At 42.0% G+C, this 14612-nt stretch overlaps 1 protein-coding gene across 1 annotated transcript in view; it reads left to right on the forward strand.

The window, feature by feature from the left end:
* Positions 1–14612, forward strand: part of SORCS3 (sortilin related VPS10 domain containing receptor 3) — a 317894-nt gene that overhangs the window by 157764 nt on the left and 145518 nt on the right. The window contains exon 3 of the mRNA XM_075107684.1: positions 269–368. Within this exon, the coding sequence (XP_074963785.1) occupies positions 269–368 (100 nt within the window). The remainder of the gene's footprint in view (positions 1–268; positions 369–14612) is intronic.

The raw sequence follows: 14612 nt of genomic DNA on the forward strand, positions 1-14612 counted from the left end.
ACATGAGAGCAGAGTCTGTCCCCAAAGTCCATCTTAATGGGTGCACCAGAGCTCCCCAGGTGCACAGGATCAGCTGATGCAGAGACAGACTCTGCCCCAAAGGACTCAAGTTTTCTTTTCTGCTGGTCACCCTGAACGAAACACCAAAGCTTGAGTTTTAAGGGTAGTAATGCTCAAGCTGTAACTGTGAGCAGCTGTTCACACAGTCATTTCATTCCCCTGAGCTCTAATAACTACATAAACTCTTTTTGTCTCCTCTTTTCTCCAGGTCAACAGACTATGGCACTACCTATGAAAAACTAAATGACAAAGTAGGCCTGAAGACTGTGCTGAGCTACCTTTATGTCAGTCCCACTAACAAGAGGAAGGTAAGGGAGAGCTTTTGAGCTGGTAGCTATAGAAACAAAATTACAGCATTCTGTTCATTTTGAGAGGAATTTTGATCCTAAAGTGAAATCTGTTGGTAATTCACAAGAGCTTGAAGCTGCACTAGTGCAATTCCATGGAATACAGTAGAACTATGCCTATTTCACGTGTGATAGGGATGGAGCACTTAATCTCCTTATGAATGTGTTAAAGAAACAAAAGGCTTGCTTTTATTTGCTTCTGACTGTTACACCTTTAAAGAAGCTGAACTCACACAAATGTTTCTGGGACTCTTGCTTACACTGGCTTTGGCTATTACACCTCTCCCTGCCTTCTCTATCTCCTCATTATTAGAAATACCAAGTAAAAGGCAACTATTTCTGTATTTGACTCTTTTACCCTTTATGCTTTCCCTAGCTAGAAGTTGGAGGTAAAGATGTAAATGACATTTTCACTGGTTATGTCATGTAAGGGGACTGAAAGCAGAATATGCCTGGGAGAGTGGGTGGGAGACACAAGATTTGATTTGAATGTGTAGGAGAGAAGATGAGGTCATAGCTTTCAAACCCCCTGCTCGCACTTCCCACGTGATGCAATTAGGGCTGCAGCTGGCTCACAAAACGCACGCAGGAGTTACTACTCGGTGCCTTTTTGGTTTAAAATTATTGCCTGTGTTGATTCAAGGGAGGTAGTGGGACAAAGACGCTTTCAGCTACCCACAGAAATCAATGTGGGAGGGCTGCAGCATGTAGCTAATTGCTGGCAGTTGAGTTGTGTTTGGATGGGGTGCAGCCTATTCGACTCGATCACTTCCAAACTGCCCGTCTCCTGTCTCCATCGATAGGTTTCCAAACTAGTGTTTTGCTTCTTGTACTGTTCTTATTACTATTATTGTGTTTTCCATCACTGGTCAGTATACAGACGTTTCAGGACTGATGTTTATTTCAGTGTATGCAACCTTAATGCAGTCAAAGCTCTTATAACTATTGGCAGCAATATGTGTGTGTTTGAATGTATAGAGGAGAGGAAGAATGCAGCAGGCAGGGGTCAGCTTATATTTTTTCTGATGCAGAAATTGAATTATTGTGACAACTACCTTGACTTCTTTTTTCTGAGCAAAATGGAATGAAGATGTTTCGTAATGAGCTCTCCTGGCCTTCACCCACCTCCCATACCCAATATGGTGGGCACTAAAGAGTTAATTCTTCTTCATTCTGTTTCCAAAGCAACTCTGCCCACCCAAAATCAGAGGCAATATGCTCCATTACAAATCCTACGTCACTGGTCTAAAGTCTCCCTTACAAATCGGAGTACTAGTGTATGTGATTATCTTTTAGCAATTTCTTAAGCTATCAAGCTTTACAAATTAGCAGTCTTTTCTCTCCTTTTTTATTTTTTAATTAATAACACCTATATTTCATCATATAGTGGCATGCAGACTTATCTTTTCCTGTTGTTTTCTTATTTCAGATGATAATTTTTTACATTTTTTTTTTTACTTACATCTTAAGGTAATGATTTCTGGACCTATCTGCTTGTCTTCCCTCTTCTCATCCCTCTGAAATGGAGACATGAGCTGTAAGGAAAACCCATAGGAAAGCAGCTTCAGTGCTGGCTGCTGTGGGAACACCTTGTTTCTATTCTTCCTACCTCTGCTAAATATATGGGCACGGTTACTTTGCATGGCTAAACAGCTGGTTTGTCTGAGCCCGGAGCTTAGTGCTTTGTTGACCATCAAAGCAATTCCAAACACCTGTGCAGCATTTGCAAAATGTCTGAAGAAGGAGTCACTAGATTGGAGCATCTGGGATTTGTCAAATTCAATATCAGGTTTATTGTCCACTCACCCCTTACACATTCATGAGGTTGTGCACTGCAAAAAATGCGCTTGGGTTGTAATCTTCTCCAAGTCTCTCTGGGTGAATATTGTTACAGTGGCCTGCAGAGTAAGCAGCATGTTTTTGCTGAGCTCCTGAGGACAACCGCCAATAATGAATCACAAAGCAGTAGGTGAATCAATTGTGCCCCAGTAGAGAAAGTCCAGATCCCTTGTGTTTCGCCTCTAACAGCACAAGTGCTGGCTAGTTGAACACAATGCAGTGATCTCTGTGAGCCTCAAAAATAGATCTTTGTTTGAGGCAGTAAAGGGGGAGGGAGATACCAGAAGTGACACACATACACAAGGCCTGTGCACAAACAGTGAATCGTGCAGACCCTTTCCAAGCAAGATATTTTCTCCTGAGGCATTACCTCCCAGGTACTGATTGGACCCTGCATGCCTCACAGCCTCTCTATTTTTGATGGGTTTGCACACTGTTGCTAGCCCTGTCTGCTCATTAGTGCTTAGAGGATTAGCAGTTACTTGGAGGAGGAGAAAAGCTTTCCATACATTCATTCCTAATTGATTTACTAGTGAGAAGGATAATTACCTCTCAGCTACCCTGCAGAACTACAGTGGGAATTACCTGTCAGATTTCTTTGAAGACCCAAAATGCCTCTCTTCAGCTGCTAAATAGGAATTATGCATTCAGCCAAATGCCAGTTATATAAACATAATTTACCTGAATTGTGGCATAACCCTGGGCTCAATTATGACGCGAGAGGATTTAAATGCTGGCTTTTTTCTTTCTTCTTTTAAGGGAACAGTTTTTTGATTCTCATTTCTTTTTTGAGGCCAGAGTTGAAATGCAGAGGCTGAGCAGCTGGGTGAGGCTTTGCTACAACCCATGGTCTGGGAGCCTGTGTCATTCCCTTTCTCCCTTGGTTCCAAGAAAGCCACAGTGGATGCATGCCTTACCCTCCTGAATTACGGCACTCCAACACCCTTTTCTTACCAAGTGGAATCCTTTCTGGAAGAAAAATTGAGCTTAATGCAGAAATGATTTGGTGAAATTCTGGAACACGTGCTACAAGTGGAGGTCAGACTTGATGACCTAATGGCTCTTTAGGCCTTAAAGTATTTAGTTCTGTTTGAATTTGACTCTGTCTCCACAAAGGTAATGTCTGAGCATCTGCTATGTAACATTGATGGCAAAAGCAGGTCCCAGGAGCTTCATGTATCGTTGGCCTTCCTCTTTTAAGCTAAAAACTTTCGTTTCAGCTTGGGTTATATATTTAGTCAATTTAGTCAGTTCTCTTTAGGCTTCCTTCTAAGCTGCCTCTGTGTGTGTCTCCCATCCCTAACAAGAGCCCCAGCAGGGTGTTCAATATTACCCTGTCTGTATTTGGTGTCCTGCTAAGTACTGAAATATCTTCCCTGACACAGCAAACTGGCAAATGCTGGAGCAGCCTAGAAGCAGCTGGTCCCACAGTCTTGCCCTTTGCTCCCTAGTGAAAAACATCAGTTACTAGTGCTTGTCAGTGGTCAAAATCACTGCGGAGAGATCATATCTTTGTGCCTGAAGAGGAAAGAGGCAGCTGAGAGAGGAAGAGGTGAAGAAACACAATCTCTGGGGTTATCATGGTGATAAATCCAGGACAACCTCAGTTCTCCCTGGGCATCTCTTGGCTGTGCTGGTGTTTGGCACTTAGAGGCCAGTTTCAGTCCATGGATGTTCTTTGGTTTTGCACATTGCCACTGGGAGACATCATCCTTCCACATGCACAGAATTAACCAAGACACAGGGTTGCGTAGCCAAGACTGAGCTGAGGAGGCTTTGGCTGTGTCCCCACGTGGTGCTGGGCAGAGGCAGGGCTGGGTCCCAGAGTAGCTGCTCCCAGCTGCTGGCCCAACCTGCTGATGGCTGGTTTTGGAGCTGAGATGGGGGGTGTCATTTTCCTAGAAATTACAAGGAGATATTTGGAAAATGTACTTTTCCATTCTGTAATTTGAGGTTTGCAGCTATAATTAAATCAATATAACAACAGATACCAAAGGAAGTTACCAAGAATACTTCTTCCCAGCTACGATCCCTCTTGCCTATCAAGTATCACCCCGGAGTGCTGACATAAGGAAGCAGTCAAGCAGGCTGCAGCCCTTTGTTAATCTGCAGCCTCTGGCTGCACTGGAGCAGAAATGCTTCCTGCCATGAGCCAGGACTACTTCATCTTCCTGTGGAGCAGTCTTACTGCTAACTCCCTTCTCCTAAGAACCAACAAGCTCAGGGCTTCACACTTTGCAACTGTGTGCAGCCTCTGCTGCTGGGAGCTGAAACTGCCAGACTGTTCTCCTGGGCTGTTTCTTCTTTCACTTGCACACTAGGGACTTGTATTTGGATCAGGAAAATCTGCACTAAGTTCTCATCAATACTATGAAATTCCAGGTGATCATTAGACCTAGCAGTCAGGAAACTCTGAAGTCCTGGGGGCTATGGCCTGGTGTTTTGAGCCCTGGTGAGAAGCCAAGTGCCTGCAGTTTTGAGACTTCCACCACCATGAAGATGCTTTAATAGGCAGAGTGTATTCCAGGACACATCTTCCCCTTCAGTGCATCTGCCCACCTCATTGTTTGCCTCAGAAGGCCATATGAGAAGCATCTGCTTTGCCTGATTGACACATAGGTTGCAACAAGCCTGATAAGTCTGTGGTGAACTTCAGAAAGGAGAAATTTTCATATTTGTTTAGCGGCACCCCTCCCTTACAGATTTAGGGGCAGATGGTTGAGCGTTCTGGAAAGCTGAGGCTTGCAAAACACATAGCTTTGGCTTTTCTACCTCATAGTCTCTTGTCTGTCTTTAGGGATATGACAAAAGGCTGCTTACTCTCTGCTGGGCAGAGATCTCAGTTCCCTGCTGACCATTAATTTAATGCTATATTTTGGGTGTTAGTTACATTTTACTAGAGGCAGATTTTCACAGCAGTCTGGGAATTAGAATTGTTTATTTCTTCCAAAGCACTGAGGAGAAAAAGTCTCTCCTATTTTAATAAGAACATTTCTCTTGACTTTTAAATTCCCATTTTCTTTCTATCCCATTTTTTTCTTTTTGGTTGTTGAAAACTTACTGTTAGAAAATTGGATAAATAAAAAAAAAACAACCAAAACAAAACAAACAAAAAAACCCCAAAGCAAAAAACCCCCACCCAAACCTGTGATTCTTTGACTAACTTTTTGGACTTCAAAATAGCACTGTTTGGAGCTGAAGTGCTGTGACTCCCTGTGTTCTAGCATGGGTTGGTCTGCTGGGTAAGATCCCCTATCCTGAGAACAGAGGGATGCAAAGTCCTTCCAAAAGGTGCAGAAAGAAGATGAAAGCGGAAGTCCCATATATCTGCTCCTTTCAGGCACTGGGGTGCCATTTTGAGTCTCAAGGAATTGTTGTTGAACCCTAGATACCATGTATTACTTTTTCCATGAAACGTTCTGTGAAGAGAACACGTTCTTGGTAAAGGTGGTGTTTAGTTGAAAACCCAATTTTCACTATGAAACTTTTATCTTTACCCTTGGGATTCCTGTAGAGGTTGAGAGGATGGAGTTAAAAAGCATTTAAAAGAAAAAGAAGGGAGGAAAAAGGAAGAGAATGACAACTCTGGGAAAATCAAACCAAAAAGCACTCGCCTGTATATAGTGTTGCTTAGATGAGATGTGGATAAATGGGAGGTCGTGATTGCATTTAAGATTTGGGGTGGCAGTTCTGATGTCTTAGAAATGCCTTCCTTCATGAATTTGCTTTGCAACTCAGTTGGATCTTTAGCTTTTCTCCTGTGCTGTTACCATCATTGTAGGTGATAACTTGAAGAATTAAAAGGTCTGTAGCCTTTTATGATGACTCTCTGCACAGAAATATCACCCAAGTGCAGGGATTGAAATGAGGATTCCCCCATTTTTCCCTTATACCAGAAGTGAAGCATCAGCGCTTTTATTTATAGATATTTATAGACCTTCTAGCTAAGGGATTTGGACAGTAGTTGCAAACAGCGTACAGCAGAAATAAAGTTAGAGTGCTCAGTTGAAGAGCTTTGAGAACATGGTTTTGCAGACTAGTTTCTTTCCCAGTTGTCATAGAGTCGAAATGGAGGGGCAGTCCAAATCACTGAAGCTATAAAAGCCAAAGGCATGCCACGCCTCTCATAGCGAGTCATGCCTTTGAACTTGGCCCATTAGAATCAGAAAGGTTTAGAGGTATTTGGAGAGTCAGAAGCTCTGAAAGCTGTATCTAATTAGATTTGTTTGTTTCTGTGCAGCTTCTTGGGGATGAAGCGCAGCAATTGTTTATGAGCTGGCAGACAGCAATGCTGCGTTGCAGTTCAGGTTAATGAAGGAAGAAGTTAATTGTGACTGTAATATTGAAATTGCAGAGGAATGCATCTACCTGACTGGAAACTAGCTAGCACATTGGGAGTGACACCTCCTCTTACAGAAGTTGGAGATCCTAAATAAGCACAAGTCACTTTGACTTCCTCTCTATTTTTCTTGCTCACTTGGAGAGTAACTGAGAACAAACCCTGTCCTGGGCTTATGTATCTCCACAGGGAATTCCTCAGCTGTGATTGGAGCCTTAGGGCAGAACCATGGTCCAAATTGTTTTTGGTTTTGCCTTCATTTCTTAGTTCATTTGATCCCAACGGGAATTCCACAGCATTTTGTTTTCTCCTTACTCATCAAATGTGTGATAGGCTGATGAGGCAGAGGTTCCAGCATGCACCTGATGCTTGCTAACCCAGCCTGAACTGAGCTGCCATCCTTCGCCACAGCTCCCATTAGTCATCTGCTGCTTTTTCCTAAGATTGCATCCCAAGCTGTCGGTGAGGAACTGGGCTCTGGAGTTTCCTAAAGCCATTTGGCAGATGGAAGTTTTTTTGGACCCTTTTTTCCTTATTATGCTGACACTGTGATAAACAGCATGTGCTGCAAGCTGGCACTTGCTGGTGTGATCTCAGAGAACATGTTTGTAACACAAAGGCAATGGGGATGAGTTAGAGCCACAGGGCTATCACTTCTGTGATAGAACTATTTGCTTCTACTGTCATTTATCCCTAATCTTTCCCTTCAGCCCAAAGAAATACAGTTTCTAAATAGCTCTTGGTTTTGCAGCTACCATTAACAGGGCCTAAATTACCTGAGCTGCGAATGGAGTTGTAACCGTCTCTTTGTGCACCCTTTCTCTGGACCTGTTGAGCTGCGTATGACATTCCTGTGCCTCTCAGCACTCCAAAAACCATGCCACCCAGTCCAGAACCTAAGTGAGCAGAACCTGCCTACTGCTGTACAGGAAAGGCTGTAGCTCTGAAACAGAGTGTCTGAGTTAGCTGAGCTCAGGTTCGTCTGCTCTGGTTATACCAGTGGGTTGTACAAATGTGACTGCGATCTGGTTAATGTGACAGTGTATTCTGTGTTGTAAATACACTTCAGGGACCGTCACTGTCAGTCTCCAAAACTGACAATTTAAATAGGGGAATAAAGCTGGAAATGAAGAAGTAATATTTTTCTTCACTTACGGATGAAGCAAAGATGATTTCCTCAAGGTCACCCACAACATCCATGGCAGAGTCAGAGGATATGCGACATGATGTGTTTTATGAACAAGGTTCAGTCTTGTGAGTTCTCGTGCATGGGATTCTCTCTACTTGTCTGATTAATTCAGCTTTAGTTTGTCACCTGAGAAAAGAGAGAATTTTTCTAAATGTTTGCAGAACCATGACCTGAAACTGTGTGAAAGAGATCTCTTGAGTTACAGATGTGTCATAATACTTGGAGAAGAGAACTTGAGGAATTTATTCTTTTGGAGGGATTTTTATTGTCTCCTGAATTCAGGAAAGTCACGTTTTCTCTGTAGGTTTATCTGAACTTTCCTATGTAAGAAATATTTTTCCCCAATGCTGGATGACTTAGGTTATTAGCATTTTAGACATGGTTCAAGATAAATGAATGGAAGATGTTGAGATGTAAAGGTAGCAGTATTCTAATAACATTTATATTTTAAAATATAGGGTCTTTTTCAGTATGCCCAAATAGGTTTGGCTGGGTCTTTTTTTAGAATTCTTATTATTACTACTGTACTCGGGGATTGTTCCTCCTTGAGGATCTTTGTAGTCAAGGGGCTCCTCTGAAAGAATACTCTCCCCTGCTGCAGCCTGGAACTGTGGGGCTTGGCATGTCAGATGCCCCACTGGGCCTTGACCTGACCTGTAGGTTCCTGTACGTAAAGAAAGAACAAACTACTATCTGTTTGTTTGCAGATTTTAATTTTACTACATCTGACTTGACATAAATCATAGAGATAAATGGAGGTCATATAGCATCTGTTGGCTGGGATGCGACCATTTATCAGCACAGAATTGGGACTCAGGCTTATGAAAGATCCCAAATGGAAGTTTTCCCCTCTTATACAGAGACAGTCTGATCATTGTACTCCAGGGAAGGATGTCCCTTGGTATGTAAGAACATGAAAACTGGAGATTGTTGGGGCTTTTTCAGTTAATTCTCTGAAAAAAACAGGTCCATTAAAAAAAAACAAAACAAAAAAAACCCCAAACCCCAGTGAGCCTCACCCACAGATCATCAGCTGTTTCTAAAAAGAAACACAATTGAGATAATTTTAAAAATACTCACATATGACTTTATTTAATGGGGGTGGAGGGGAGAGGGTTAGAAGAGAGATGGGTATCTGTTTCTGTTTATACCTGTCTTAAAGATAGTACCTTGAAAGCCATCGTTTCAGTGTTCATGAAGAAAAAGTAGTTCATGTATTATAAAATTCCAGAATTAGGGTTGCTTGTATGTGCCTTTATGCATCTGCATTTCATGTCTTTGTACTTATGCATTCGAAGAGCTTTTACTTGAATTTTTTCATAGGTTTCACTTAACACACATTTGGTTAGTGATGAGGTAAGTATTGAAAGTAAATGGAAGCCTAATGCAGAATTTAATTAATAAAGATAGGGAATAAAATGAAGGCTAAGTTGGCTTTATGAAAAATGGTTTGTTAAATAAATGTCATTTTAGTCTTCACAGATATTGCAAGTTTGGTTGATAAAACTAACCATGTAGACACAAGATGTTTAAGTTAAATAAGAAATAAGCAGTCAGACACCTGCTATGTTGTTTATCCACCAAGGACTGGACTGTGATCCTGAAATCCCTGCTTTAGGTGCTGCATGGGCCTTTGGGAAAAAAAGTTGGCCACTTGAATGAAAGCAGGCACAGATTTTAGGGGAAGGCAAATCAAAATTCAAAACCTTTGGACTTGACTTATTCACCATGCATGCTTCCCTGAGGTTGCTTTGTGTGCAAAAACTGAGTGGGCGAGCAGTGTTTGTTTGGCACTGTTTGTGGTGGTAAATGTAGGTATCTACCACTTTAAACATAAAATTCCCAGCCCCATCATCCTAAAAAAACCTAAGATTGGTTGAGGAGGGTATCACTGCACTTCATTTTCTACTAGAGTGTCTGGAGAGTCAGACTGTGTTCAAAAAACTTGTAGATGTGGCACTTAGGGCATGGTTTAGGAGACATGGTATTGTTGCATTGACAGTTGGACTTGATGGTCCTAGGTGTCTTTTCCAGCCTTAATGATTCTATGATTGTGAGGGGGAAGGATGGGAGAAACCCAAGCGAATATATGAGCTTTGTTCTCCTAGGACTAGCAAATAATATTTTGGGGGAAATAGGCCAGTAATCAGGTAAGACTTACCTTGGCAGGATACTGGTGCACATCTAACAGGGCTGCCTTGTCTGGCTTCCAGAAGTCAGTCCACCTCTCCTGGTGCTCTCTCTGCCTGCTTCACCTTGTACTGATAGAGTCAGCGCCCTACAGAGCCTTAGGGATGGTACAAGGTTGTAAAGAGAAGAGATGGGGTAAAACTGGAAAGGTCACATCCACATTTAGATCTGGACTTCCCAGACTTGTCTGCCAGTATTTAATAAAGTGGTAGTTTGCTCTAATTTAGCTAGCGAGTGTCAAAGGACAGATCAGAAGTTATAATATCCCCTAAAATAAAGCTGCAATTTTGCTACTTAGCATGGCCATTGCTTTTATGAAGCAGGGAGAGCAGACCTGTGTGAGCTTTCAGAGTGTCCTGCCTTTGTTACAGGGACAAAGAAGGACTATCAGGACACTTCACCTTGTAAGGGGCTGGCTGTCCTTAACACCCAGCCTGTCTGCAGGGCAGGCACAGCTGCAGATCCTGATGTAGGGCAGGTTTATGAGACTTCCTTCCTTTCTTCACCCTCCCTAATTCTCTATGAAACATGGCCATCTCTTTTACTGCTGCAGCTCTGATAATACATTAATTTATGAAGTATGAAAAATGAGGTAGTTTTGAATTAACGAGGAGGGGAATGGTGCTTCACAGACAGCAGGATAATCAATCAATAATAATGAGTCAGCATGTCCTGTTATTAAAAAGGAGGAAAAATAATAGAATGGGTGGAGAGCAGCTCCTCGAAAAGGGGCAGGTAGGTCCTTTTGAAGACTGCATAATGCTCTGACCTTGATTTTTTGTGATATGAGCTGGTTCATCAGGACACAGTTAATTTTCTTTAAGGAAAATCACCACCCTGCCAACCCGAACCCTCAAACCCAACAATCTGTTGAAAAATGTCATCTTATTTCATTCTTTCCCAAAGTGAAGAATAAAGAAATCCAGCATTTCTCATGGAGTGAATTCTCATTTTTAGTAGACTAGATTAGCAGCATCTGCAGGATACATGCTGGCAGCTGAAGGGTCAGGACACTGCCTCACCTTCTGCTATATAGGCACATCTGCCTCTTTCAGTGTAAGTGCAGTAACTTTGCAGCTCTGATGTGATCAACTCTCATCACAAAATGCTTTATCCCAGGCAGCACTGTGAATCCTTTTGCCAATTGATTCCTAAACCAAAGTGTCAGGGCTGTGCTGCAGATAAAGCCTTTGTCCCCTTTTCCAATTCCTTTACTTCTTAAACTAGTTCTTCAGGACACTGCAGCGACCAGGGCTCATGTATGTGCATGGAAGGGTATGGAAAGGAAAGTATGTGATTTTTCCCAAGGCTGCAAGGTAGCAGTGACCCTGCTGGAATGGGACATCCCAGCTGTTTCACAGTTGCTGGGGCAGCCACTCACCTTCATGGTGTGTAATCACAGACAAGACTTCTACCATAAACCTGCGAGGACTGTATCATTGGAAGATAATTTTGCAAATGTAATGGAAAATGTCAAATCCAGTGAGCTGGTATTTGTTAATCCTGAACCTTCCCATATACGAGGATCTCCGGAACCTGAGTTAACGTGTGGAGCTTGCAACCACAGTGGATATCTTAGAGCGAAGTGCTACTGTGCAAAGCACTTCAATGCCATTGTGTTTTGTAGCTTTAATTTCTGTGGGCCTCAGCCTTCCATCCAGAAAATGGATAGACCTCCTACCTCCTTGGCTTCCTCTAGTGGGGCGATATTAGGAAGTGAAGTACATTAGGGACAGTGAGGGACATGAATAATAGTTGCCAGGTAAGTAAATTGAGATAGATCATTAGCATTTGGATGTGAACATTGATAAAGCTGACTGTTGTGTATGTTCTCTCTGCAATCTGACTAAAAAGCAGAAAAATAAAGTGTGTAAGCAGAGGAGAAGCAATGATGCATTTAAAATTGTATTCACGTTTAATGGCCTCAAGGGAGATACATAATACAATTTCTATTTTTCTAAAGAGTCATGAAACACTCTACCGTCCTCAAATGAAATAGACTGCTGTATACAGGCTGCAAAAGTTTACCCCCATGAGTAACTATCCATGCACATCTCTCTGTTTTCTGTAGTGGGGCAACTACTGTGAGTAAACTTATTCCCACATGTAAAGTGTTCTCCCAAGTGAGACCTATAATCAGAGGAGTGTTTTTATATAAATGGTATTCTCAGTTCCAGCAGCTGTGGTGCACACAGCCTCTCCTTACTGATAACATTATTTTCTGTAACTATTTCTGCTTACATGGTAAGTTACCATAATGGTGAAAATTACTTTGTAGTTCTATGGAGAATAGTACAACCATGCATTTACTCAAATAACATATAATTAGAACGGTGAACACTGCTTTTCTCTTTTTGTACACACAGTTTGTGATCAGAGCTGTTCTGTGTCACTAGAAAAAGCTGGTCACCACAAACCCATGTGTCAGATGTTGCAACAGTCATGGATTTGATATGTAGAAACAAGAAAAGTAAAAAGGCATCGCGCAGAACTATGCTATGCAGAAATACCAGGCTCCAGAGTAAAGCATAACATAGATCAGAAGCTTTAGATTTCTTTTCTTCTGATTTGGTGTCTGTTTTCCCTGTGGAACCACTGGTTGTTGCCTAAGGTAACCAGCTGGGGTTCCTTCTGCTTCTGGTACAGGCCCAGTCATAGAAGTGCTGGTCAAACTGCATATATACAAAACCAGCCGTAAATGGTGATGCTTGTAACCCATTTGGCAATTCATACAGGGGAACTATGTATGAACATGCTGTGACATTGAAAAACCTTTGGCAAAATAGCTGAACACCATGCAGCACCAAAGTGGCCTCAGGAAGGTGGGACTACTGTGGCAGAGGACTTTGCTCTGATGATCTGGGGGGAGCCGGAGAATGTGCAGCTGTAACAAGTGTATAATGGAGTAACCTTGGGTAAACTCTGCCTTGCTGTGACAATGAAAGGGTTTTACAACCAAGCATGTGGCTGTTGCCAATCAGTCACTCTTTGCCAGGTCAAACACATGCTTTTTGGACGGCTTCCATCCCCACTGGCACCTGAAATTTAACAAGAAAATGCTTGCTGTGCCTTGTAATTAAAAGTGAAAAGTACATGTGTCCAGTGCCAAAAAGACAAGAGAAAATGGGGGGGCATGTTGTTCTGACCTGCTTAGCAGTAAAAAAAAGATGAGATGTTCTGCTTTGTTGGGTCTAGTACTCTAGTACGATGGCTTATTCCACTCCTGTGCATGCAAATTGGATCCAGCCTGGGATTTGGCATTGTGGGCAGGTTAGGATGGCAGCCTTAGAGTATCTGACTTCTTTTCCCAGCTCTGATTTTGCCTAAGCCTTACAGCCATGATATATTTTATTTTCCCACCTGTGGAAGAGGATGGCAGAGTGGTTTTACTTGAGGGGCTTTTGCTCTGTATCCAATTTAGCCTTGATTTGCTCCTGATCCTCAGGGCATCCTGCAAGGTGCATCTGTGCCCTTACGCAGCTGCTGGAGGTGGTAATTAAATGAAGTACTCTCTCCATAGGGGATGAGGTGTGTGAGCTTGGAATTCTGCGAAGTGTTTTGTTCTGGTATAGCAGGTATGGCTGCAATGCCAAGAACCTGTTTTAATATTGTACAAATCTGAACAATTAATTGTAATTGTAATCTGGATATAATTAGATATGAGAGAAAATAGAAGTCAGAAAGATTAACCAGGGTTATTCACTGTAAACAGGCATGGTGGGCTGATGTGCATTTCCTTAGAGAAGGCAAGGTGGTGCTAGTCCTCATTTGATGTGCTTTTACTAATCTTTTTTCTCAGTTAGTCATGTAAGATATCTCTCCTATGGATTTTTAGACATTCTTTTGCCGCTGAACTACTCTACCTGAGACTCCCCAAAGTCTTTCTGGCACCTCCATCCTTTTTAATCTTTACAAGAAGCAAATGAAAGAATTACTTAGATGCTGTAATCTTAAATGTGTTCTCTTCCCTTGACTGAGCCAACTGTATGTAGCACATACATACTGGGTCTATATATTGCAACTGCATGTTTAGTATCTGAGTGTAATACCAGTATCTCATGCATGTAGCTAATTCATCCTCATAGGCCAGACTTATGCTCCCTTGAACTACTAGTTCCAAGTTCTGTTGAGACAAAGCACATATTGGGTTGGTTGTAGCTAAAACCTTAGTTTTATTTCCTACAGTACCAGGATTCTGCTGAGGGACTTTTCAAGTTAACAGTGAACCTGGGGTGCTTGATCTTGGTGATTGGTGAGGAGTGTGTGCTCTCCGGACAGCAGATTTACACTTGCATCATTTCTGATTGATGAAATGGTCTTGATACCTATGCAGAATATTGTTGTGGTACAACTTACAAAGCTTATGAAGAAACTTACTCTCAATTTTGAAGATGAGCTGTCTAAATCTATTTAACAAATGGGCAGCAGATTAATTACATATTGCATTTCAGAAAAGGATTTGATATTCATAAAAATGAACAAGCACCCCAGTGATGTCCTCTTTTGTGTTGCAGTATCACCAGAAGACCCTGCTGGTTTAGGTTGAAAGAACCCCAAACCTTTTCATTTTATAGCTTATTACTTTCTATGTCGTAATGGTCCCCTTCTTTCACGTACCCTCTACAAAAGACAAAATGTTCTACAAACA

The sequence above is a fragment of the Phalacrocorax aristotelis genome, chromosome 12 (genome assembly GCF_949628215.1).
Source record: "Phalacrocorax aristotelis chromosome 12, bGulAri2.1, whole genome shotgun sequence".
NCBI lineage: Eukaryota > Metazoa > Chordata > Aves > Suliformes > Phalacrocoracidae > Phalacrocorax > Phalacrocorax aristotelis.